Raw genomic sequence first — 18,873 nt, 5'->3', positions numbered from 1 at the left:
CATTTAGACAAACTCACCAGCAAAAGATACACACTAGAAATAATTACATGCAAAGATACTCAACAGCATTAGTCATTCAGTTCAGTTCAGTCACTCAGTCATGTCTCTTTGCGATCCCATGGACTGTAGCATGCCAGGCCTCCCTGTCCATCACCAACTCCTGGAGCTTACACAAACTCATGTCCCTTGAGTCGGTGATGCCATCCAACCGTCTCATCCTCTGTCCTCCCCTTCTCCTCCTGCCTTCAATCTTTCCCAGCATCAGAGTCGTTTCAAATGAGTCAGTTCTTCCCATCAGTGGCCAAACTACTGGAGTTTCAGCTTCAGCATCAGTCCTTCCAATGAATATTCAGGACTGATTTCCTTTAGGATGGACTGGTTGGATCTCCTTGCAGTCCATAGGACTCTCAAGAGTCTTCTCCAACACCACAGTTCAAAAGCATCAATTTTTCGGCGCTCGGCTTCCTTTATAGTCCAACTCTCACATCCATACATGACTACTGGAAAAACCAAAGCTTTGACTAGCTGGACCTTTGTCAGCAAAGTAACGTCTCTGCTTTTTAATATGCTATCTAGGTTGGTCATAGCTTTTCTTCCAAGGAGTAAGCGTCTTTTAATTTCATGACTGCAGTCACCATCTGCAGTGATTTTGGAACCCCCACAAATAAAGTCTGTCACTGTTTCCCCATCTATTTGCCATGAAGTGTTGGGACCTGATGCCATGATCTTAGTTTTCTGAACGTTGAGTTTTAAGCCAACTTTTTCACTCTCCTCTTTCACTTTCATCAAGAGGTTCTTTAGTTCTTTGCTTTCTGCCATAAGGGTGTTGTCATCTGCATATCTGAGGCTATTGATATTTCTCCCAGCACTCTTGATTTCAGCTTGTGCTTCATGCAGCCTAGTGTTTCTCATGATGTACTCTGGGTATAAGTTAAATAAGCAGGGTGACAACATACAGCCTTGATGTACTTCTTTCCTGATTTGGAACCAGTCTGTTGTTCCATGTCCAGTTCTAACTGTTGCTTCCTGACCTGCATACAGATTTCTCAGGAGACAGGTCAGGTGCTGTGGTATTCCCATCTCTTTTAAGTCATTAGGGAAATACAAATTAAAATCTCAGTGAGATAGTGCTACACACCTATTAGAATGGGTAAAATTTAAAAGCTAATCATACTAAGTATTGGAGTGGATGTAGAACTGGATTGAACTCATACACTGCTGGTGGAATGCAAATGCACAACCACCTTGGAGGAGTTTGGACATTTCTTCAAAAGTTAAAAAATCACACCTACATTAAGACCCAGCCATTTTACTCCTAGTTATTTGCCCAAAGGAAAAGAAATAAGCATCCGTAACAGACTTGTACATTAACGTTCGTGGCATCTTTTCTGTAACAGCCCCAACTGGAAATAACATACTGTTGGCAAAGAAGGTTAGGGGGAGTGACTCTCATAATTTCTGGTGTAGTACAAATTATAATTCCTAAAAAATTACAAATCCCATCAAAATTACAATTATCCTACACACCAAGCTGTGTATGTGTAAAATGATATATGTACAAGGTTACTCATATAGCTCTGTCTGTAATAGCAAAAGGATGGAAACTTCCAAGTCTCTCAAATAGGGAAATACATTAAAGAAAAAGATACTAGACACCTTCTATTAGTTTGCAGGGGCCGCCAAAACAGAATATTACAGACTGGGTGACTGAAACAAAATTAATTTATTTTCTTACAATTCTGGAGGCTAGAAACCCAAACTTATTAGCAGGTTTGTTTTCCCTGAGGCCTCTGGCTGACTTGTAGATGGCTACCTTCTTTGTTACTACATTTTGTACTGTATTAAAACATTGTTTTTGTAGTTACAAAACAGAATGAATTCAACTCATCCTAAAATACCATCAATTGTGAAAAGCAATAGACCATGTGAAATTAGCACCTCCCTTCACTACATCCTAAGGATTCATACAGTGTTATTGCAGACACTTCTTCTAGTTATAGGACTAAGACCAAAAAGCAAAGACAGACACATATGAGGGATAATCATATGTAGTGAAAAGAAAAAAAATTCCGTAATACATTTCAAAATATAGATTAAAAAAGCTTAGAAAAGACTAACTGAAATTTACTTAAGAAAAGGTAGAAAAGTTTGACTTCAAACTAAAGAAAAAATTCATCAAGTATCTCTCCAGAGAAGATTCATACTGAGATAGTTCTATAGGTATTAATGCTATTTTAAAAGGGACATTTCTATGAAAAATAGATAAAGGAACGTGCACCACTAAAAACTGACGCCAGAACCCTGACACCCCATCTGAAGGGGGGGCCTCCTGCTGTTCTGCCTTTATGCGGTCCACGCGGCCTCTGCACTGACTCTGAGCACCTGGGGCTGTACTAGTTGACTGAATTTGGCAGAAAACGGTGCTAGTCCACTACCAGGCCTCGTCGTTCAGAAAACTAGCAGCACGCACCTCCACCTTCTTAACCCTGCAGGGTCCCAAGCTGCCAGGTAAGAAGCCCATCAGCTCACTGGAGAGAACCTCCCAAGAGGCCCCACGGAAAACAGAGGCCAAGCCATCCAATCAGGTCACCAGAGGAATGCAGCTGCATCAGGGACCCCCAAGCAAGATCTACAGAAACTCCCAGCTGAGCCCAGCAAACCTGCTGAACTGAGAAAGTCAAGAGAGGTGTGGTTTAAAGCCATTGTGTTCAGATAGCTGTTTCATAGGAACAGATGACTGAAAACAATGACAAAGCAGACACATATGTGAATACACACACATCCATCCCCTCTTGCTAAGCACTATAAAACAGCATCACTCAAAGTTGCAAAATTCCACAATCAAATAACAGCAAATCAAATCTTGCAGTTCCATGAATGGTTAACATGCCATGGCCAAGAAGAATGTTACAAATGGACTCTAAGATAGTGCAACAGTTATATATATGTAATCGCAACTTTAGGGAGTTAAGTGAGAAACCATATATGATCATCACTCAAGTTCAAAAAATGCACTTGGAAAAAATCATGTTTGTTAATTACCACTGTTTTACTATGGTTTTAAATTTATTTTGAAGTTTCAGGTTGCACTGAGGGAGGCCACAAGTCTTACGAGTTTTTCCTGGAGAAGTATGGGGTAGAGAGATGAAGAAGACTGTGTCATTCAGGTCATGTTAGGAAAAGGATAAGCTGCCAGCTATTAGCAGCAGTAGTCAACATTTTTCTGAAAGTTCCAGATGACAAAATCCATGAAAAAGAAATGACTTTATATAGGAAAGTGGCCAAGTCATCATAATTTACTGCTTTTTAATATTTATCATCCAAAACCAGTCAGAAAATAACAGAAAAGAAGATTCCATTCACATTAGGAACAAAAACTGGGAAGTATTTCATTGGAAAAACACCTGAAATGAGATTGTACTTTATATGCGTAATCAGTTAACAGTGGGCACACTGGATGGTGGCATTTAGTAGGTAAAATAGGAACTTACTTTCATTTTCTACATTGTATGTTTTCTTTTATCTTTTCAATTGTGTACTTATTACCTTTAAATAAAAGAACATGTATTTTAAAATCCTAGCTACAACTCTATAGGACCAATCAACATAAATCAATAAAACCTACAAAATTTTAATTTTTCAACCAGTATACATTTACTTCAAGTAAGAACATACTTATTATTTTATTTTGGGAATGAATCAGAAAAGTACATCATATGGTTTATATACAGGAATGATGCTGGGCTGGCAACAGGGCAATGGGCTTTACCGCAGGTTCCTCCTCACAGCTGACTCACATGGACTCTGGGCTCCCCTGCACATGGCTCCACATGCCTGGAAGAGCAGAATGCAAGGGAAGTGACCTCTGACCTACAGTTAAAACATCATCCATCCCATTCACTAGGGAAATTTTCCATATTGTTTATTGGCAGAGATTCAGATGAAAATATGATCTGGCTATGAATCTATGGAAGGAATTAATTTAGGGGTCTGTACTTTCAATGCCCAGGGCACAGGTTCAATCTCTGGTCAGGAAACAGATCCTGTGAGCCGCACAGCTTGGAAAAGAATCTGCGAAGGGCCGCCTGCTGACTAAGTATTAATACGTGTGTTGTGAAAATATGCAGATCCACACCCTAGGTAGAGGCTTTCCATAGCTTGACTACTTGAATATAATTTTAGCCAGAAATATTCCCGTTTAAGCAATACACTGCACAGAGAGTGCCAGCTACTGGGTTTATCTGTAACTTGAATGTCTCTGAGATTACTGGGCTGGTCATGGAGGGGACTGGTGGAGAAAGGCCACTGACCAGCAGGTAGGACCACCTGGTGCTTCTCTGATGCCTATCATTTTACTGGGCAGTAGAAATTGCCCTCCATTTAGCTGATCAGCTCTTCATGTGACTTTTTGGTCAATGTGACTCTTGGGGGGAAATTGCACAAAATTCCTTTCCTAGCCCCAATCTCAATTTCCCTTTCCAAAATGGACATTCTGCGACACAAGCTTGCAGACAGGTACGAGCCAGACCAGCTACCACTGCTGGAAATGGGCAAAATCCATTGTGTTCTTTAGAGACCACCAGCTCCACCTGCCCATATGATTTGGAAACACAAACTTCAGAAATTCAGCTCCCTGGCTTGCACAATGCACACTTCCAGCAATAATACAAGAGGCACAGGGACATAAGACCTCCTTATACATCCAGATGAAACTCTTCCTCAATGTCTAAAAGAGATGAACATGTAACAAATGTTTACTTTCATGAAACTAAAACTTACGATAGTATTTTGGGAATTGTAGAAATGTTATGATTACAGATACAACTTACTACACAAAGGGGAGAATCATATACAATACAAAAATCAAACCTCTTGCATGTTATGAGGACAGAATGAGAAGATGGCTGTATATAGCCAGGAAGCATTCTCTTTAGGCACAGCATCTGCTAGAACCCTGATCTTAGACTTCGCTCTAGAGCTGTGGACAGCAGGGTGGATGTCTGTGGAGGCTCTGTACGGCCAGAGTGCAAATTCTCTTTTGAGAACCGATACTTCAAAGTACAAACATACAACATAGATTCACAAACATGTTTACCATGGAAGGTAATGGAATTATATTCAGAAATGAAATAAAAAAGAAACTAACATCCAAATGAAAAGAAAAAAGAAAAAAAAAAAGAAACCATATTCCTCCGCCAAGCATTCCCGGTTAAAGAATGTCTCAATTTTAGAACCAAAAAGCAGTGGGGCTTCGGGAGGTGGAGAAGTGACTTTGGTTGGGAGCAGTCTCACACCAGGAGGTAGTCTTAGCAGCCATCCGGCCAGGGGTCATGACAGCACGTGCTCCAGAATGCCTTGTCTAATCAGCTGCTCACACTTCCACCGAGGTAAAAAGTGCTGAGGGGTAGGGGGAGGAAGAGAGAGGAATGAAGAGCATTATTTTAAATGACATGTTGTGTCATTAAAAAGCAGCAATGCATGCTGAATACTTCAAACTGCACCAGCCAAGTAGTTAAAAGCCAAGCTTAAGTATTTGCTATTTTCATCAACTGAAATTGATGTTACTTAGAGCTGTACTAAAATCTGAATTTTATAAACAAATTCATACTTAGTTAAATTTAAACTAAAGACTTCTGAATTCTAGTAGGTATTTTCCTTAGTGTTTGCATTTTTAGATTTATGCACAGGAAAGCCAGGCCACAGACCACAAGGGATGTGGCAACAGTTCACTAAGGCGAACGGAAGGAGTGTCTTCTTCATTAAACCTCTTGAGGATCTATGTCTGAACAGTTATTCCTCTACTAACAGTGCAACTCTTCTCCCGTATTTTTCAAGGATGAAGTCTTTGTAACCCATGGATGCTGGCCACACACTGTGTGTGAGGAAGATGGTGCCCAGCTAAAGCTCATCCTCCATGTCTCCAGAGAGCACACTGCTCTCATTCTGAGGTGGAACGGCATCTCCTGGTCTCATTCCCTCCCAAACAGCAATGCTTAATACAGAAGGGAACGTTTACTAAATTCTGGAGCGGGGAGGTGCAGGGAGTGAGGCAGGAAGACTTTTCAAACTCACAGGTGACCAAAGAAATCTCAAAGACTAGACAGACATAGATACTTGAGTAAAACTGAAAAATAGTGCATTAGAAAGTGCAGCGTAGAGAACTCTAGAAGGTGAACTGAAGGAGAGAGTATGGCAAATACTCAAGGAAGTGGATGCCACTTCAGCAGCACGGTGTGCCTGACAAGTTCACAAACTCAAGGCCTCACGTGGGACCCACGACCCAAGGAACTCCTGCCAACCAGTCATGAGGACCCATGGGCCAAGGACTGATGTCTAAGTTAACGATTTTTTAGTCTTACAACTATGAAATGTTAAGAAAAAAAGAAAAAAAAAAACACCAAAAAAACAATGGAGTTGTTCACTAAACAATTCCAATGTCCACTAAAGACATTTGTTCTCATTTCTGGGCAATGGAAACATGCCCCATACAGTCAAGAATAAAGGACTGTATGGTAGGAAAATGTTTCCCTCTTAATATTTCACATTATGTGGGTGATCTATAACACAGATTTTATAGAAAACTTATTTCTGATGTGCTCAGACATGTTAGAAGCCTCTTAATGTCCACTACAGTAGCTGAGGCTTTTAAGTTACCCCAGTTTTAGAGTGATACTGAGAGGCAAAGTCTCATCAAGAGGAAGGCTTCTGCCCACAAACCCTAGAGTCCACATGCCACAGAGCCCACACGCCACAACTACCAAACCCACGTGCCGCCACAACAGAAGCCCGGGCACCTAGAGCCTGTGGGGAGCAGGCAGTCTGACTGCACCCATAATCCCTACATGATGTTTAAGGGCCAACGGTATTAACCCTTTCTTACTATATGCAATGTTTGCTTCAAGTCTTTAGAAAAAGGATAAAAGGATATCTTAAGATAAACTTAATGCCTATGACACAAATGATCACGGCAAGGTGATATTTATTTAGCTACTGACTCCAACATTTCCATCATTCAACACTCTTAAAAAATTTAAAGTGTCCTAAGACAGTAAATACCTGGCTATTTTTTTTTAATAGCACTGAAGTACCATCCTCAACTTCAAATTCTCCATAGTCTTTTAGACACCGCACCTGAAAAGAAAAACTGATGTTTTATAATATCTAAATTATCTTTTATTATGAAGTAACCATCAAGTAGCTGGGGACTGTACATGTACCCACAGGGAACTATTAGGCTCTGTGTGTTTCTTCTCTGTGTAGTTCGGTTTAGTATTTCTTACTGGGGCATATTAGTGGTTCCAGTGTCCACTGGTTCCAATATCCACTGATGGGGAGGAAGAAAAATGGCAAATCTCTGAATATATGTATAGGTCAGCAATGACAGCAAGGAAACTGAAGGAGCTGCCAAAGAGAGTTTTGGGTTGGTTTTTCACTTTGATTTCATTTTGTTTTAATAATATGTAAAATACTTACATGGTTCTAAAGTTAAAACTTTTAAAACAGGTACAGCCAAAAATTTTTAGCTGTTCAATCCGATTCCCACCATCACCTACAGGTAAAAGTTTTGGCTTGGGTTTATGTTTCCTCTCATTTGTTTTTTGCTTTATTGTGCTTCTCTAATATTGATTTTTTTTTTTTTTTACAAACTGAAGATTTGTGTCAACCGTGCATTGTCAGATAGCAGGATTTTTTAGCAATAAAATATGTATATAATGCTAACACATACTCAATAGACTAGTGTAAGCGTAACTTTTACATGCACTGGGAAACCAAAAGATTTTTGTGACATGTTTTAGTGAATATTCGCTTTATTGTGAGTTAGAAACCAAACCTATGGTGTCTCCAAGGTATGCCTATATACCGTAGTATATATTCATATACCCCCTCCCTTGGACAAAAGTCAGCTCATTCTATGCATCAAAGAAACACTCATTTTTTTAAAAAGGTGTACTTACTTCTATATATAGGCTTTTTGGAGGTTTCATATCCTGTGTGATGTCCAAACCTTCGTCTCCTCCCAATGACCTCATGTAGGTAGCAAGGGACTTTTTATAACGATTGAACCAGTCCATCTGGAAACATAAAGATGGCCATTTGACAAAGCTGTAAGAAAATAAATTAGCAGAAACTATACACTAACCCTTTCAAAAACAGCACACATGCCCACATGCATCTTTACTATGACCATTCATTCAAACTACAAGTATTATTGATTGCCTATTATGAACCAGGCATTGGTACCTAGAACAGTAGGTATTGGTCATTCTGCATATTGGTACCTAAAAGTGCAGAATGATATACCACTTTCAAGGACTGGACCATTCAGTGTTATAATAATGTTAACTGATCTATAGATCCAAGTCATTCTCAAAACTCCAATTGTTTAAAAAAAATCAAACTTGACAAAGGAGTCTGAAATTTGCATGGAAATGCAAAAAGCCAAAAATAGTCAAGACACTTGAAAAAAGAACAAAATGGGAAAACTTGCTTAAGAAGTATTACAAAATTACAATCATTTAAGCAGCATGAAATCGGTACAAGGAAAATAGACTAAGACAAAAGAAAGACCCCCACAGACATGCAACTTGGCTCATACATTATTCACAAAAATTTATTCCAGTACTGTAGATCTTTGTGAAAGATAAAACAGGATAACTCCAAAGACTGTACAGAAAAACATCTTCATAACCTTCACTAGTAAAGTGTGTGCATGCATGGATACACACGTACACCCCTCCCTCAGGTTTAATACTTTGCCAGAACGACTCTCAGGACCCAGGAAAGCACTGTCCTGACATTCACTGTTGTACTGTAGTGAAAGGAATACAAATAGAACCAGCCAAAGGAAGAGACATCCAGGGTGAGGTGTGGGAGGGTCCCAAAGGTGAAGATTTGGTTTCCTCTCCCTGAGGGATCAGGACACACCACCCCCCAGGCACACTGATGTGGAACAATGCACATGATGTTGTGTCAACCGGGGAAGCTTACACAACTCTGGAGTGTCATGACATAGGCTGCATTGATTGATCAAACCATGATGCAATGAATCAGAGGTGACACAGCCCTCCTTCTAGCTCCCCTCTCCTCTCTGCAATGATATCAAGAGGCTAAAAGCCTCAAACCTGAGGGGAGAGTGGGAACCTCTGAATTTGTAGCCAGTTGGTCAGAAGGGAGAGTGTGTCCCTGGGAACCCCCAAACCATGGCTGGCGTCTGAAATGAGGGCAGTCTTAACATCTGAAGTTTGGTCTAACTAGGCAGTTAGTGTCCGAAGTCACTGCAGCAGATGCTATGACCTTCACTTTGTAAATGAGGGAATCTAGGCACAGGGAGGGATGGAGTCACCTGCCTAGGATCTCACAGAAATAGAGCCAAGGTTTCTACACGAGTTTGCTTGCCTTCAATCCTGTGTCCTTAAATATTGTGCCTCAGTGACTGGATAAATCAAGAATTCATCACACATTCACAAAGATAAGCAAAGTACGTGTGTGTGTGTGCTGAGTCTCTTCAGTTGTGTCCATTTCTCTGTGACCCTATGGACTGTAGCCTGCCAAGGTCCTCCATCCAGGGGGATTATCCTGGCAAGAATACTGGAATGGGTTGCCAAGCCCTCCTCTAGGGGATCTTCCCGACCCAAGGCTAGAACTCACATCACTTATGTGTCCTGCACTGACAGGCAAGTTCTTTACCATAAGCGCCACCTGGGAAGCCCCAAGCAAAGTATGTACACACAAATATTTTATGAAAAACCTCCAAATAATAATGCCAGTATTGAGTCCTACTGATAGATCACTAGCAGCTAATATAACAGGACCCTTTATTTTGTTAAGTAATAGTAGTTTTCCATATAGCATTTAGAATTACTCCTACCATTCTCAAACAGACCAAAAACTACTGAAAAGCAAATGTTAAAAAGACAAACACCATAAATACTATTACAAAACAATGCCAGGGGGCTTCCCTCATAGCTCAGTTGGTAAAGAATCTGCCTGCAGTGCAGGAGACCTGGGTTCGATCCCTGGGTTGGGAAGAGTCCCTGGAGAAGGAACTGGCAACTCACTCCAGTATTCTTGCCTAGAGAATCCTCATGGACAGAAGAGGCTGGCGGGCTACAGTCCATGGGATCACAAGAGTGGGACATGACTTAGCGACTAAACCACCACCGCCACAAACAATGCCAGAAGCTCAGCCAGTTTCTGTATTGACAAATTTGAACAAGAGCGCTAACTTACTTCTTCAGCAGACATGTGAAATCGTAAAGCACTTGGCAAGACACTGCCATATTCCCACCTGAGTGCTCTAATCCGAAGCAGCCGGTCATACCTAGAACATTAATACGGTATTGGATCAGAAGCTGTCTTGATCAGGAGAGGCTTAAGACTCAACCACCAGAAGGTAACACGTGGACTTTGATTTGATTCCAGAGGCAAACAAACCACTGTAAGAGGACACCTTTGGAACAACATGGAAAATAAGAATAGACTGGATGGATGTTGTGAAGGTATGTTCACTGCTCTAGGTGTGAGAATTATATAGAGGTCATGTGAGAAAAGGCCCCAAAGGCCATTATTTCTTAAAGATGCATACGAAACTATTCAGTGGTAAAATGTCTAATGTTTAACATAGACACATAAAAGAAGATGAAGCAATTATGGCAAAATGTTAAGAACTGTAACCTATATGATGGCTCCACGGGGGGTTGTAGTATTATTCCCTAGTTTTAAGAATACTATAATTTTCCATAATAAAAAATGTTTAAGTGGAAAGAGAAAATTCAGAATGCTCATAAAAGAGAGACCACTCTAAGAATTTCTGATACCCACTTGGATGGGAACCCTCCACTGCTCCCTGCCACCCCCGCAAACACAGAGATGCTCACAGGTAGGCTACAATGCAGCGCTGATTTCTTAGCAAAGAACAGTGTCGAAACTTGATGGTTGGTATCAAATCACCTCGTCCACTTGACTTTGCTTCATTCCTGGTAAAACATTTAAGGAAAAGAATGTCTATTGAGTACAGGTTAAATTTTCAAAGTCAGCTAACGACTAACTCCATACTTGTTTTTAGCCATTTATGTCAGTAGTTAACCTACCTAAATAGTACCTGCCTCCACATCGGAGCTTTTGCTAACAGAATAAAACAGAAAAGATCCAGGGAATTCCCTGGTGGTCCAATGGTTAAGACACTGCACTTTCACTGCCGAGGGCACAGGTTCAATCCCTGGTCAGGGAACTAAGATCCTACAAGCTGTGTGGACAAACTTAAATTCTTAAAAAAAAAAAAATTAAAAATACCTAATTTGCCTAGGATCATATTCCCATTGTTTTGTTTAGCCATGTGGCACACTGTGTTTTGCACACGGATTAATTTCCATTGTTTCCAAAAGACAACTTTTTGCCTCACTTTTTAGAATCCCTTTTTCATGCTGGGACAAGAGATCAAATATCATGCGGCATAAGATTATGGCCTCACATCATGTTCTTATCTTACGGAGTCCTCTTTCTATAGTATCAAATCCTTCCAAATCCTCATTCTCATAAAGTGAGATAAGGACTCTAAAGTCAAGTGCTCCTCCACTCATCCAAGAAATAGTTTTTGATGTTTGCACTTTAGGGTCCTTTACACAAAGAGGGAGGAAATTTTGGTTTTACCCGATAAAAAACATGTCTCCTTAGATATCAGACAGGTATCACCCTTTCCAATCACATGGACAGTTGTTTACTGGGTACGGTGTTTCAGTTTTGTAAAATGAAGAGTTCTGGAGGTGGTGGTGGTGATGGAGATATGACATTATGGATGTTCTGAATACACTCAATAGTATGTGTGCTCAGTCGCTCTAGTGTCCGGTTTTTCGGACCCCATGGACTGTAGCCTGCCAAGCTCCTGTCCACGGAATTTTCCAGGCCAGAAAACTGAGGAGGGTTGCCATTTCCTTCTCCAGGGGACCTTCCCGACCCAGGGACTGAATGCACATTTCCTGTACTGGCAGGCAGATTCTTTACCACTGAGCTGTCACTGGTGTGTATCTTAACCACAGTAGAAAAAAAAAAAAGGAAAACAAAACAAAACCATATGTACAGAATTAATAAGTATCTACTTTGGAGTTTTAAAAGGCAACAGATAAATACAAAATGTATGTGCCTGCTCTAGGTCCTGAAAATAGAGGCAAAATGTATTTCCCATGTCTTCTAGATCTGGGCCATGTACATAGATGCACCACATCTTCCAGATCTGCTCCAGACACTCCTGCCACTCTATTCTCCACGTTGTTTCCAGTGTGCTCTTGATTATAATGAAATAGCACAAATAAAACACACCCAACTTAACGTCAAAGTACTTGATTAAATACACAAGAACCTCCTTAAAAAATTCACATTTCCATGTGAGCAATTAAGTAGGAATAGATTTCTTCTGACAAAGAATTTTAACCAGAAACTGGTAATAGTGACTGTCCTGCCCAGAACCAAACTAGGAGGATAGGGCACAGAATTTTGGGGGATCATGAATTTCCCAATGGTATAAATATAGGAAAATCATTCCCTTACTGGACTAAGGCCTGTTCAGTTACCTCCTAAATAGGTCTGTAAACTGTTCTGTTTTTCCCTAGTCTGGCTCACCCTTCCTATCACCTGCATGACCACCATATTCCCTCTCAGTCCCACCATCCACTGTCCACATGGCGGCTAGGGTGATTGTTAGAACACAAACATGCCACCACCTCCCCCACATACTAAATCTCACCTGGTGTCACCCTTTGCCTGCTCACTAAGTTTTAGCCACATTGGCCTTTGGTAATGATCAGGTCCCTGAGCATCCCACCCTCTTTCATGGCTCAGGGCCTTTGCACGTGCTGTTTCCTCCAACTGGAAATGCTCTGTGTCCACAATTACTTCCTCACTAAAACCTACTTATTCAGGCTCCAGCTGAAGTGTCTCTTCCTTGGAGACAATTTCCAGGATTTCTCAATCTACTAATATTTTCAGTGCATTACTCTCTCCGGGTGCTGTGTTTTCCTTCACAGCAGGTAGTCTGACCTGGTTTACCTGCATTTAACATCTGTCTTCTGCATGACACTGAGGGTCATGGGGGCAAACCTCTTGATTTCTGCTGTTTACAATTGAAACACCAGAGCCCTTTATCAGCTCATAAGTGTCTAGTGCCTATCTGTTGCATGAACAAATGAATGACTTGGACACCCGAGTTCAGGACTTTCCATTTCCCTTACATTGACCGCAGACCTCTTGCACATCAGTTCCTCCTTCATCAGTATCTATCATTAACTGCAGTCACTGCAAAGTGTTTCTACTCTTCTGTGTAATCCACAAACCTTAACATGCTACTGATTTCTATTTCTAACTAACTGATGAAAACACTACCTAACAAGGCCAGGGATGAAATCTCATGTTGCAGACAGACTTCTCTCAATAACTCATTTTTCCTCCAGCAGTCAGTACTCTTGCATCTTATTCTTCACCCAGTCACAGGATCCTCTGAAGTCTGTTGTTCAGTCCAGATTCTCCACTGTGCCAACTACCATGGTTGGCTCTAAATAGTCTGCAACTCCAGAACCCTCTAACCTACCAAGCTGTAGCGTTCTGCAGCACGAGTTCCCAGCGAACTTCACTCAAGCTTTCGGAAGTCACTGCTGCTCCTGCTAAATTTGCAAACTGCCTGTTCTCCCTTTAAACCAGTAAGGCCTCACCTGATGGAAACAACACACTTCACTCGTTAGGTCTGTTACTTGCTCCTGTCTCATCTCTTTTGGATCCACCCTAAATCCTTGCAAGTCACACCAGTCAAAGGGTAACTATTTATCGAACACCTACCATGTGCCAAGCTCTATTTGGTCCCTAGAGACATAACAATCATTAACACAAATCCCACTTCTGTATAGCTAGGCTATGATCAGGGTCACAGAGAATTAAAAAAACCAAATCATGTCTAAAAATGAACATTAAGATGATCTGACTTCAACATTGTATTTCTTAAATTGTTTTAAAATATCAAGCTTACCAACTTACACATCAGATTGGTTTTGCTCGTATAAAGCTTTCATCTCCTCCAGAACTTGTCTCAGTCCATCTTCCTGGAACATATAAAATTACACTCATTAATTCCCCCACCAAGTTTGTAGCAATACGCTATGCTTATGTACCTTATGAAAAACCAATAGTCCTTCCACACCTAGTAAGATGGCTATAATAACAAGTGTTGGAGAGAATGGGGAGAAACTGAAACCCTTCTACAATGCAGGTTGGAATGCAAAATGGTACAGCCCTATAGAAAACAGCCATGTGGGTCCACAAAAAGTTAAATTTAGAATTACATTATCCAGCAATTCCTCTTCTAGGTATACACTCAAGAAAACTGCAAACCTAAGTTCATACAAAAACTTATGCACAAATATGCAGAGCAGCATTATTCATAACAGGCAAAAAATAGAAACAATCCAAATGTCCAATTGATGAACAGATAAGCCAAAACGGTATGTCCATTCAATGGAATATTACTCAGTCAAAAAAGAAGTGCTGATACATACAACAACATTAACTTTGAAAACATTGCTTAGTGAAACAAGCCAGACAGAAAAGGACAAATACTGTATGATTCCACTTATCTGAAATGTCGAGAATAGGCAAACTCATAGAAACAAAGTAGATTAGAGGTTACCAGGCTGAGGGGGAAGAGTGGGGAGTTACTGCTTAAAGGCTATAGTTTATCTGGGGTTATGAAAAAGCTTTGGAAATAGGGGTGATAGCTTTGGAAACAATGGGAATACAATTAATGCCACTGAAATGTACACAGAAAAATGGTTAGAAATGGCAGTTTAAGTTATGTATCGTTTACCACAATCAAAAAAAAAAGAATGAATTGCCAACAAAATACACAATCAACAGACTGGGCTGAGAAGTCAGACAGAAAGGACTACATACTGTATGCTTCTAACTGGCCCCGTACAGAGAAGTTTGCAATTCCTGGAATGCTGACTCCAGAAATACAATAAAAAAGACAAATATAAGCTGTAGGGGAAAGAAAATCCTTGGCTGCCTAGGGTTGCAGATGGGAGGTAGCCAGTGCCACAAAAGAGAAAAAGCAATCCTTGGGATAGCACAAATCCTGGATGGGTTGCTGGTTACAAGGATTGTATACATTTGTCAAAACTCAAAGGTCTACTAAAATGTGTACTGTATTGTATATAAATTATACCTCAGTAAAACTAATGACAAAAAACCAATAGTCTACAGAAGTAATAACACAGGACAAAAGCATGTAAATAACTTACTATTTATTGGAAAAGAATCTTAAAAGGTTATTACCAAAAAACCCTACACATTGCTAGGATAGAAAACAGAAAGGTCAAAGAAGTTTTTCTGCTATCTACTTGGGCAAATTTCTAAAAAACTTCCCTTGGAAGGATAAAAACATTAGAATTATAAAATTCATAAATGTTATACAATGTCTGTCAAAAAGCAACCCCTACACCTGAAACACTGTAAATAAACTATATTTCAATAAAAATTTTTACACACACACAGAAAAAATCCAATAATGCTATAACAATGACAACCAAAAACACACACAAAACCTCCAAACAAAACAACGATAAGCAACCCATCTACTTTTAGAGCCAAAATATATGCATTAGCAAAAATGTTTTAGCACTACTGGTATAATTACAAAATTACACTACTTAACCCTGCCTGAATGTAAGAAATCATTTCTAATGAAAAATGAAAGCATGACTTCCACTTTCTTTTTCATCAACTGGTTAAAAAGATATCATGGAAAAGTCTGATTTACTAGAATTCAGTTAAATATTCCTTTTATCACAAATATTATTTTAAGGAACAGTTGAAACTCTTGCACAATTAGGAGATTGGCAAGTATACAAAAGACAAGCATGAAATAAACTTGTAAAGATACAACCAAGTCGTCAGATTTACATTTTTATTTCTTTTTTTAAGACTTAGATTTTTAAAATTTACACTGGGAATTGCATCATTTTGTGCTCCCATCTCCAGCTGTAAGCCCCTGGGAACTCAAGATACAATTATCAGTTCTGTACATCCAAAGTGCATCATTCCAGTTTGCCAAACACAGCACCTAACCATGAGGGATTCTGGAATAAACAAGGCAGAGTCCCTGCTCTAAACCAGCTAACATCTGCTGGGGAGGAATGATTCTCGAAAGCATGTGTGGGCCAAGGGTGTTAGGGGTCAATCAGATCAAGATCAATTCTTAGTTTAACCCAGCTAAGCTGTCCCAGTGGCCAGCCCTCAAAGGCAGGCACAACTGCAAGAAAAGGTACACCTACACCCTCTAAGACCCAGAAAAGCCAGGATTTTACACTTCTAAGAAACCAACACTTAAAATCTGAGCGAAAAAGACAGCGGGACTATCAGTCTGAAAAGCCAGTACCTGTGGGAAGTCTCTGTGCCTTTGGGCTGGTTCCTTCCTATGTCTTCCCACTCTAGTGGGGCCATATTGGAAAGCCTCCACCCCTCTCAAACATCTGGCTTAAAACTCAGCATTCAAAAACCTAAGATCATGGTATCCGGTCTCATCACTTCATGGCAAATAGATGGGGAAAAAATGGAATCAGGGGCAGAATTTATTTTCTTGGGCTCCTAAATCACTGCAGATGGTGACTGCAGCCATAAAATTAAAAGACCCTTGCTCCTTGGAAGAAAAGCTATGACAAGCCTAGAGAGCATTTTAAAAAGCAGAGGTACCACTTTGCAGACAAAGGGCCCTATAGTCAAAGCTACGGTTTTTCCAGTAGTCATGTACGGATATGAGAGTTGGACCATAAAGGAGGCCGAACACAGAAGAACTGATGCTTTTGAATTTTGGTGTTAGAGAAGACTCTTGAGAGTCCCTTGGATAACAAGGAAATCAAACCAGTCAATCCTAAAGGAAATCAACCTTGAATATTCCTTGGAAGGAATAATGCTGATGCTGAAGCTCCAGTACTTTGGCCACCTGATGTAAAGAGCTGATACACTGGAAAAGACCCTGATGCTGGGAAAGATTGAGGGTAGGACGAAAGAGAAGGGGGCTACAGAAGGTGAAATGGTTGGATGACATAACTGACCCAATGGACATGAATTTGAGCAAAGTCAGGGAGACAGTGAAGGACAGGGAAGCCTGGCCTGCTGCAGTCCATGAGGTCACAAATACTGGGGCATGATACGGACTGAACAACAGCAACAACAACCCTTCTGCGTTCTGTGTCTCCAGTGAACCTCCCGCTGTGGTCTCTTAACTTTTTAGATAAGGTTTTAAGTGCCTGAAGTTGCTGGAATCTGTTCAAGAAAACTGTTCAAGTTGAGGCTGCGCTTCCAACACCCTCCAAGTTCAGATAAGCCCTTTATCTTGATCCTTAATTCCAGCAGCTCACTTTCCCCATCTGTTAAATAACCCAAGGTCAGACTAACTGGTCTTGATTGTTCAAAACTCACTTTACCCGGACGCTCTTCCTGCTGACCGCCAGATGTTTACTCTGCTACCTGAGTGAAGCCTCCAGAGACACCGGTCTCTCCACTCCCCGGCTACTCCTCTCACCTCCACGCCTGTCCTCGTACCTACCAGTCCTGTCGTCTTAGGACAGGGTGTTCAGGGCCCCCCAACCGGGCTGTGGACCACATCCATCTCTTCTGTGGTCTATTTATAATCCACTCAGAACCAGTCTTTCTTCTATCCGGTCCATTCCCCAAAGAGCTGCGACAGCTATCAAATCACAGAGTAATCCCGTCGCTCCTCTGAAATGCCTTGTAGTGACGAGCAAACCTCCCGGTCCCGGAGCCCCCGTGCTGCCCGCCGTTCCCGGCGGGGAGGGGAGGGTGTTTGCACGGCCGGCTCCCCGGTGGGGCCACACCTACCGCAGCCCTCAGGGCGCGGCCCTAACGCCCGGGCCACGCCAGTCCACACCTCCTCAGTGGAACTCACACCTGAGCTCTAGCACCCCGCTTCCCGATCTCTCTGCGCCTCACCGGGGCCAGACGCCCACCGCCCAGCCCGCGCGCCCCGCAGCTACGAGGACGCCGGCGGCGGCGGGAGATCAGGGCGGCGAGGGGGGCGCGAGGAGAGTGGCGGCAACCCCTGCGCTCGCGGGAAGCCACCAAAACCGACCTGCCCACGACCTTCCCACAACCATGGAGGGGAACCACAGGCACACCCGCCATCCCGCTCCGGGTTGTGCAGCCCCAGGGAAGCGCCCTGGGGAGGACCCCGCCCTCACGTTGAAAGCAGGCAGCCTTCCCTCGGCCGCGCGGTGCAGCTCCCGGACCAGCTCCATGGCCTTCTCGCAGAACATGGTCCCGGCACCGGGCCCTTTGGACCACCGGCTCTCAACCAAAGGGCCACCTCACTCTTCCCTACGGCTTCTGCTCCTATTGTTCCCAGGCGCGCGCAGTGCCGACCCCGCCTCCGCCCGTTTTGGCGCCAAAATGGCGACCAATAGGAGCGCACTGCCGGCCTCCGGGCTACGGTGGCGGCCAGGGGACATTTGCCTCCGCGGTGCAGCCGCAGTGCCGCAGGGAGCCTCGCAGTGGGGCGGTTGTGGGCCTCAGTCTGGCTTCAGCCCCACCTCACTGTCCAAGGCCTCGGTCCAAGCTCAGGCTGAGCGGCAGGACAGCTCTCACGCAGCCCAACTCGGGATGGGCGCATGCCCGATCGTCCGTTGGATTCAGTCATTCTCATTTTGGTTGACAGTGTGCGTACCTTGAGGTCTAGAAGGCAGGCCCGGAGAAGGTGGTCATTGATTTTGGGACCCAGCGTTGCGTTCTGTTCGGTTTTGCAGTGTGGGTTTTTTGTGTTGTAACAAAGGGAAAAGAACTTTTATTCGGTAGCTCTCGTGTTCTAGGCCTAGACTT

General features: G+C 42.2%; 1 protein-coding gene and 1 non-coding gene across 4 annotated transcripts; one reads left to right on the top strand and one right to left on the bottom strand.

Annotated features, from left to right (window-relative positions):
- Positions 1-5,209: 5,209 nt before the first annotated feature.
- GINS1 (GINS complex subunit 1) lies at positions 5,210-18,360 on the bottom strand. Of its 3 annotated transcripts, XM_068987668.1 has the most exons (7): positions 18,240-18,360; positions 14,020-14,084; positions 10,878-10,976; positions 10,231-10,321; positions 7,956-8,072; positions 7,057-7,131; positions 5,210-5,397 (listed from the first exon to the last, which is right to left on the bottom strand). In XM_068987668.1, the coding sequence occupies exons 1-7, from the start codon at positions 18,312-18,314 to the stop codon at positions 5,329-5,331; spliced, it is 591 nt and encodes a 196-aa protein (XP_068843769.1). In that variant the 5' UTR covers positions 18,315-18,360; the 3' UTR covers positions 5,210-5,328. The 3 variants fall into 3 exon arrangements, with proteins under 3 accessions (XP_068843769.1, XP_068843770.1, XP_068843771.1); XM_068987669.1 differs by lacking the exon at positions 7,956-8,072; XM_068987670.1 differs by lacking the exons at positions 10,231-10,321; positions 10,878-10,976; positions 14,020-14,084 and having other exon boundaries at positions 18,240-18,314.
- Positions 11,158-11,230, top strand: TRNAE-UUC (transfer RNA glutamic acid (anticodon UUC)). The gene has a single exon. It is a non-coding gene; the product is annotated as a tRNA-Glu (tRNA).
- Positions 18,361-18,873: the final 513 nt, after the last annotated feature.

Source organism: Capricornis sumatraensis, chromosome 15 (genome assembly GCF_032405125.1).
Source record: "Capricornis sumatraensis isolate serow.1 chromosome 15, serow.2, whole genome shotgun sequence".
NCBI lineage: Eukaryota > Metazoa > Chordata > Mammalia > Artiodactyla > Bovidae > Capricornis > Capricornis sumatraensis.
This window is presented reverse-complemented; position numbering and strand designations above follow the sequence as displayed.

What these genes read in the sequence shown, in the direction of transcription:
- GINS1 (XM_068987668.1), bottom strand. Translation starts at nt 18,314, where the DNA reads ATGTTCTGCGAGAAGGCCATGGAGCTGGTCCGGGAGCTGCACCGCGCG. An exon ending in GAAGGCTGCCTGCTTTCAAC is followed by an intron (nt 14,085 to 18,239) that starts GTGAGGGCGGGG and finishes TATATGTTCCAG; the next exon opens with GAAGATGGACTGAGACAAGT. An exon ending in CAAAAAGCCTATATATAGAA is followed by an intron (nt 7,132 to 7,955) that starts GTAAGTACACCT and finishes TTTTCTTTTCAG; the next exon opens with GTGCGGTGTCTAAAAGACTA.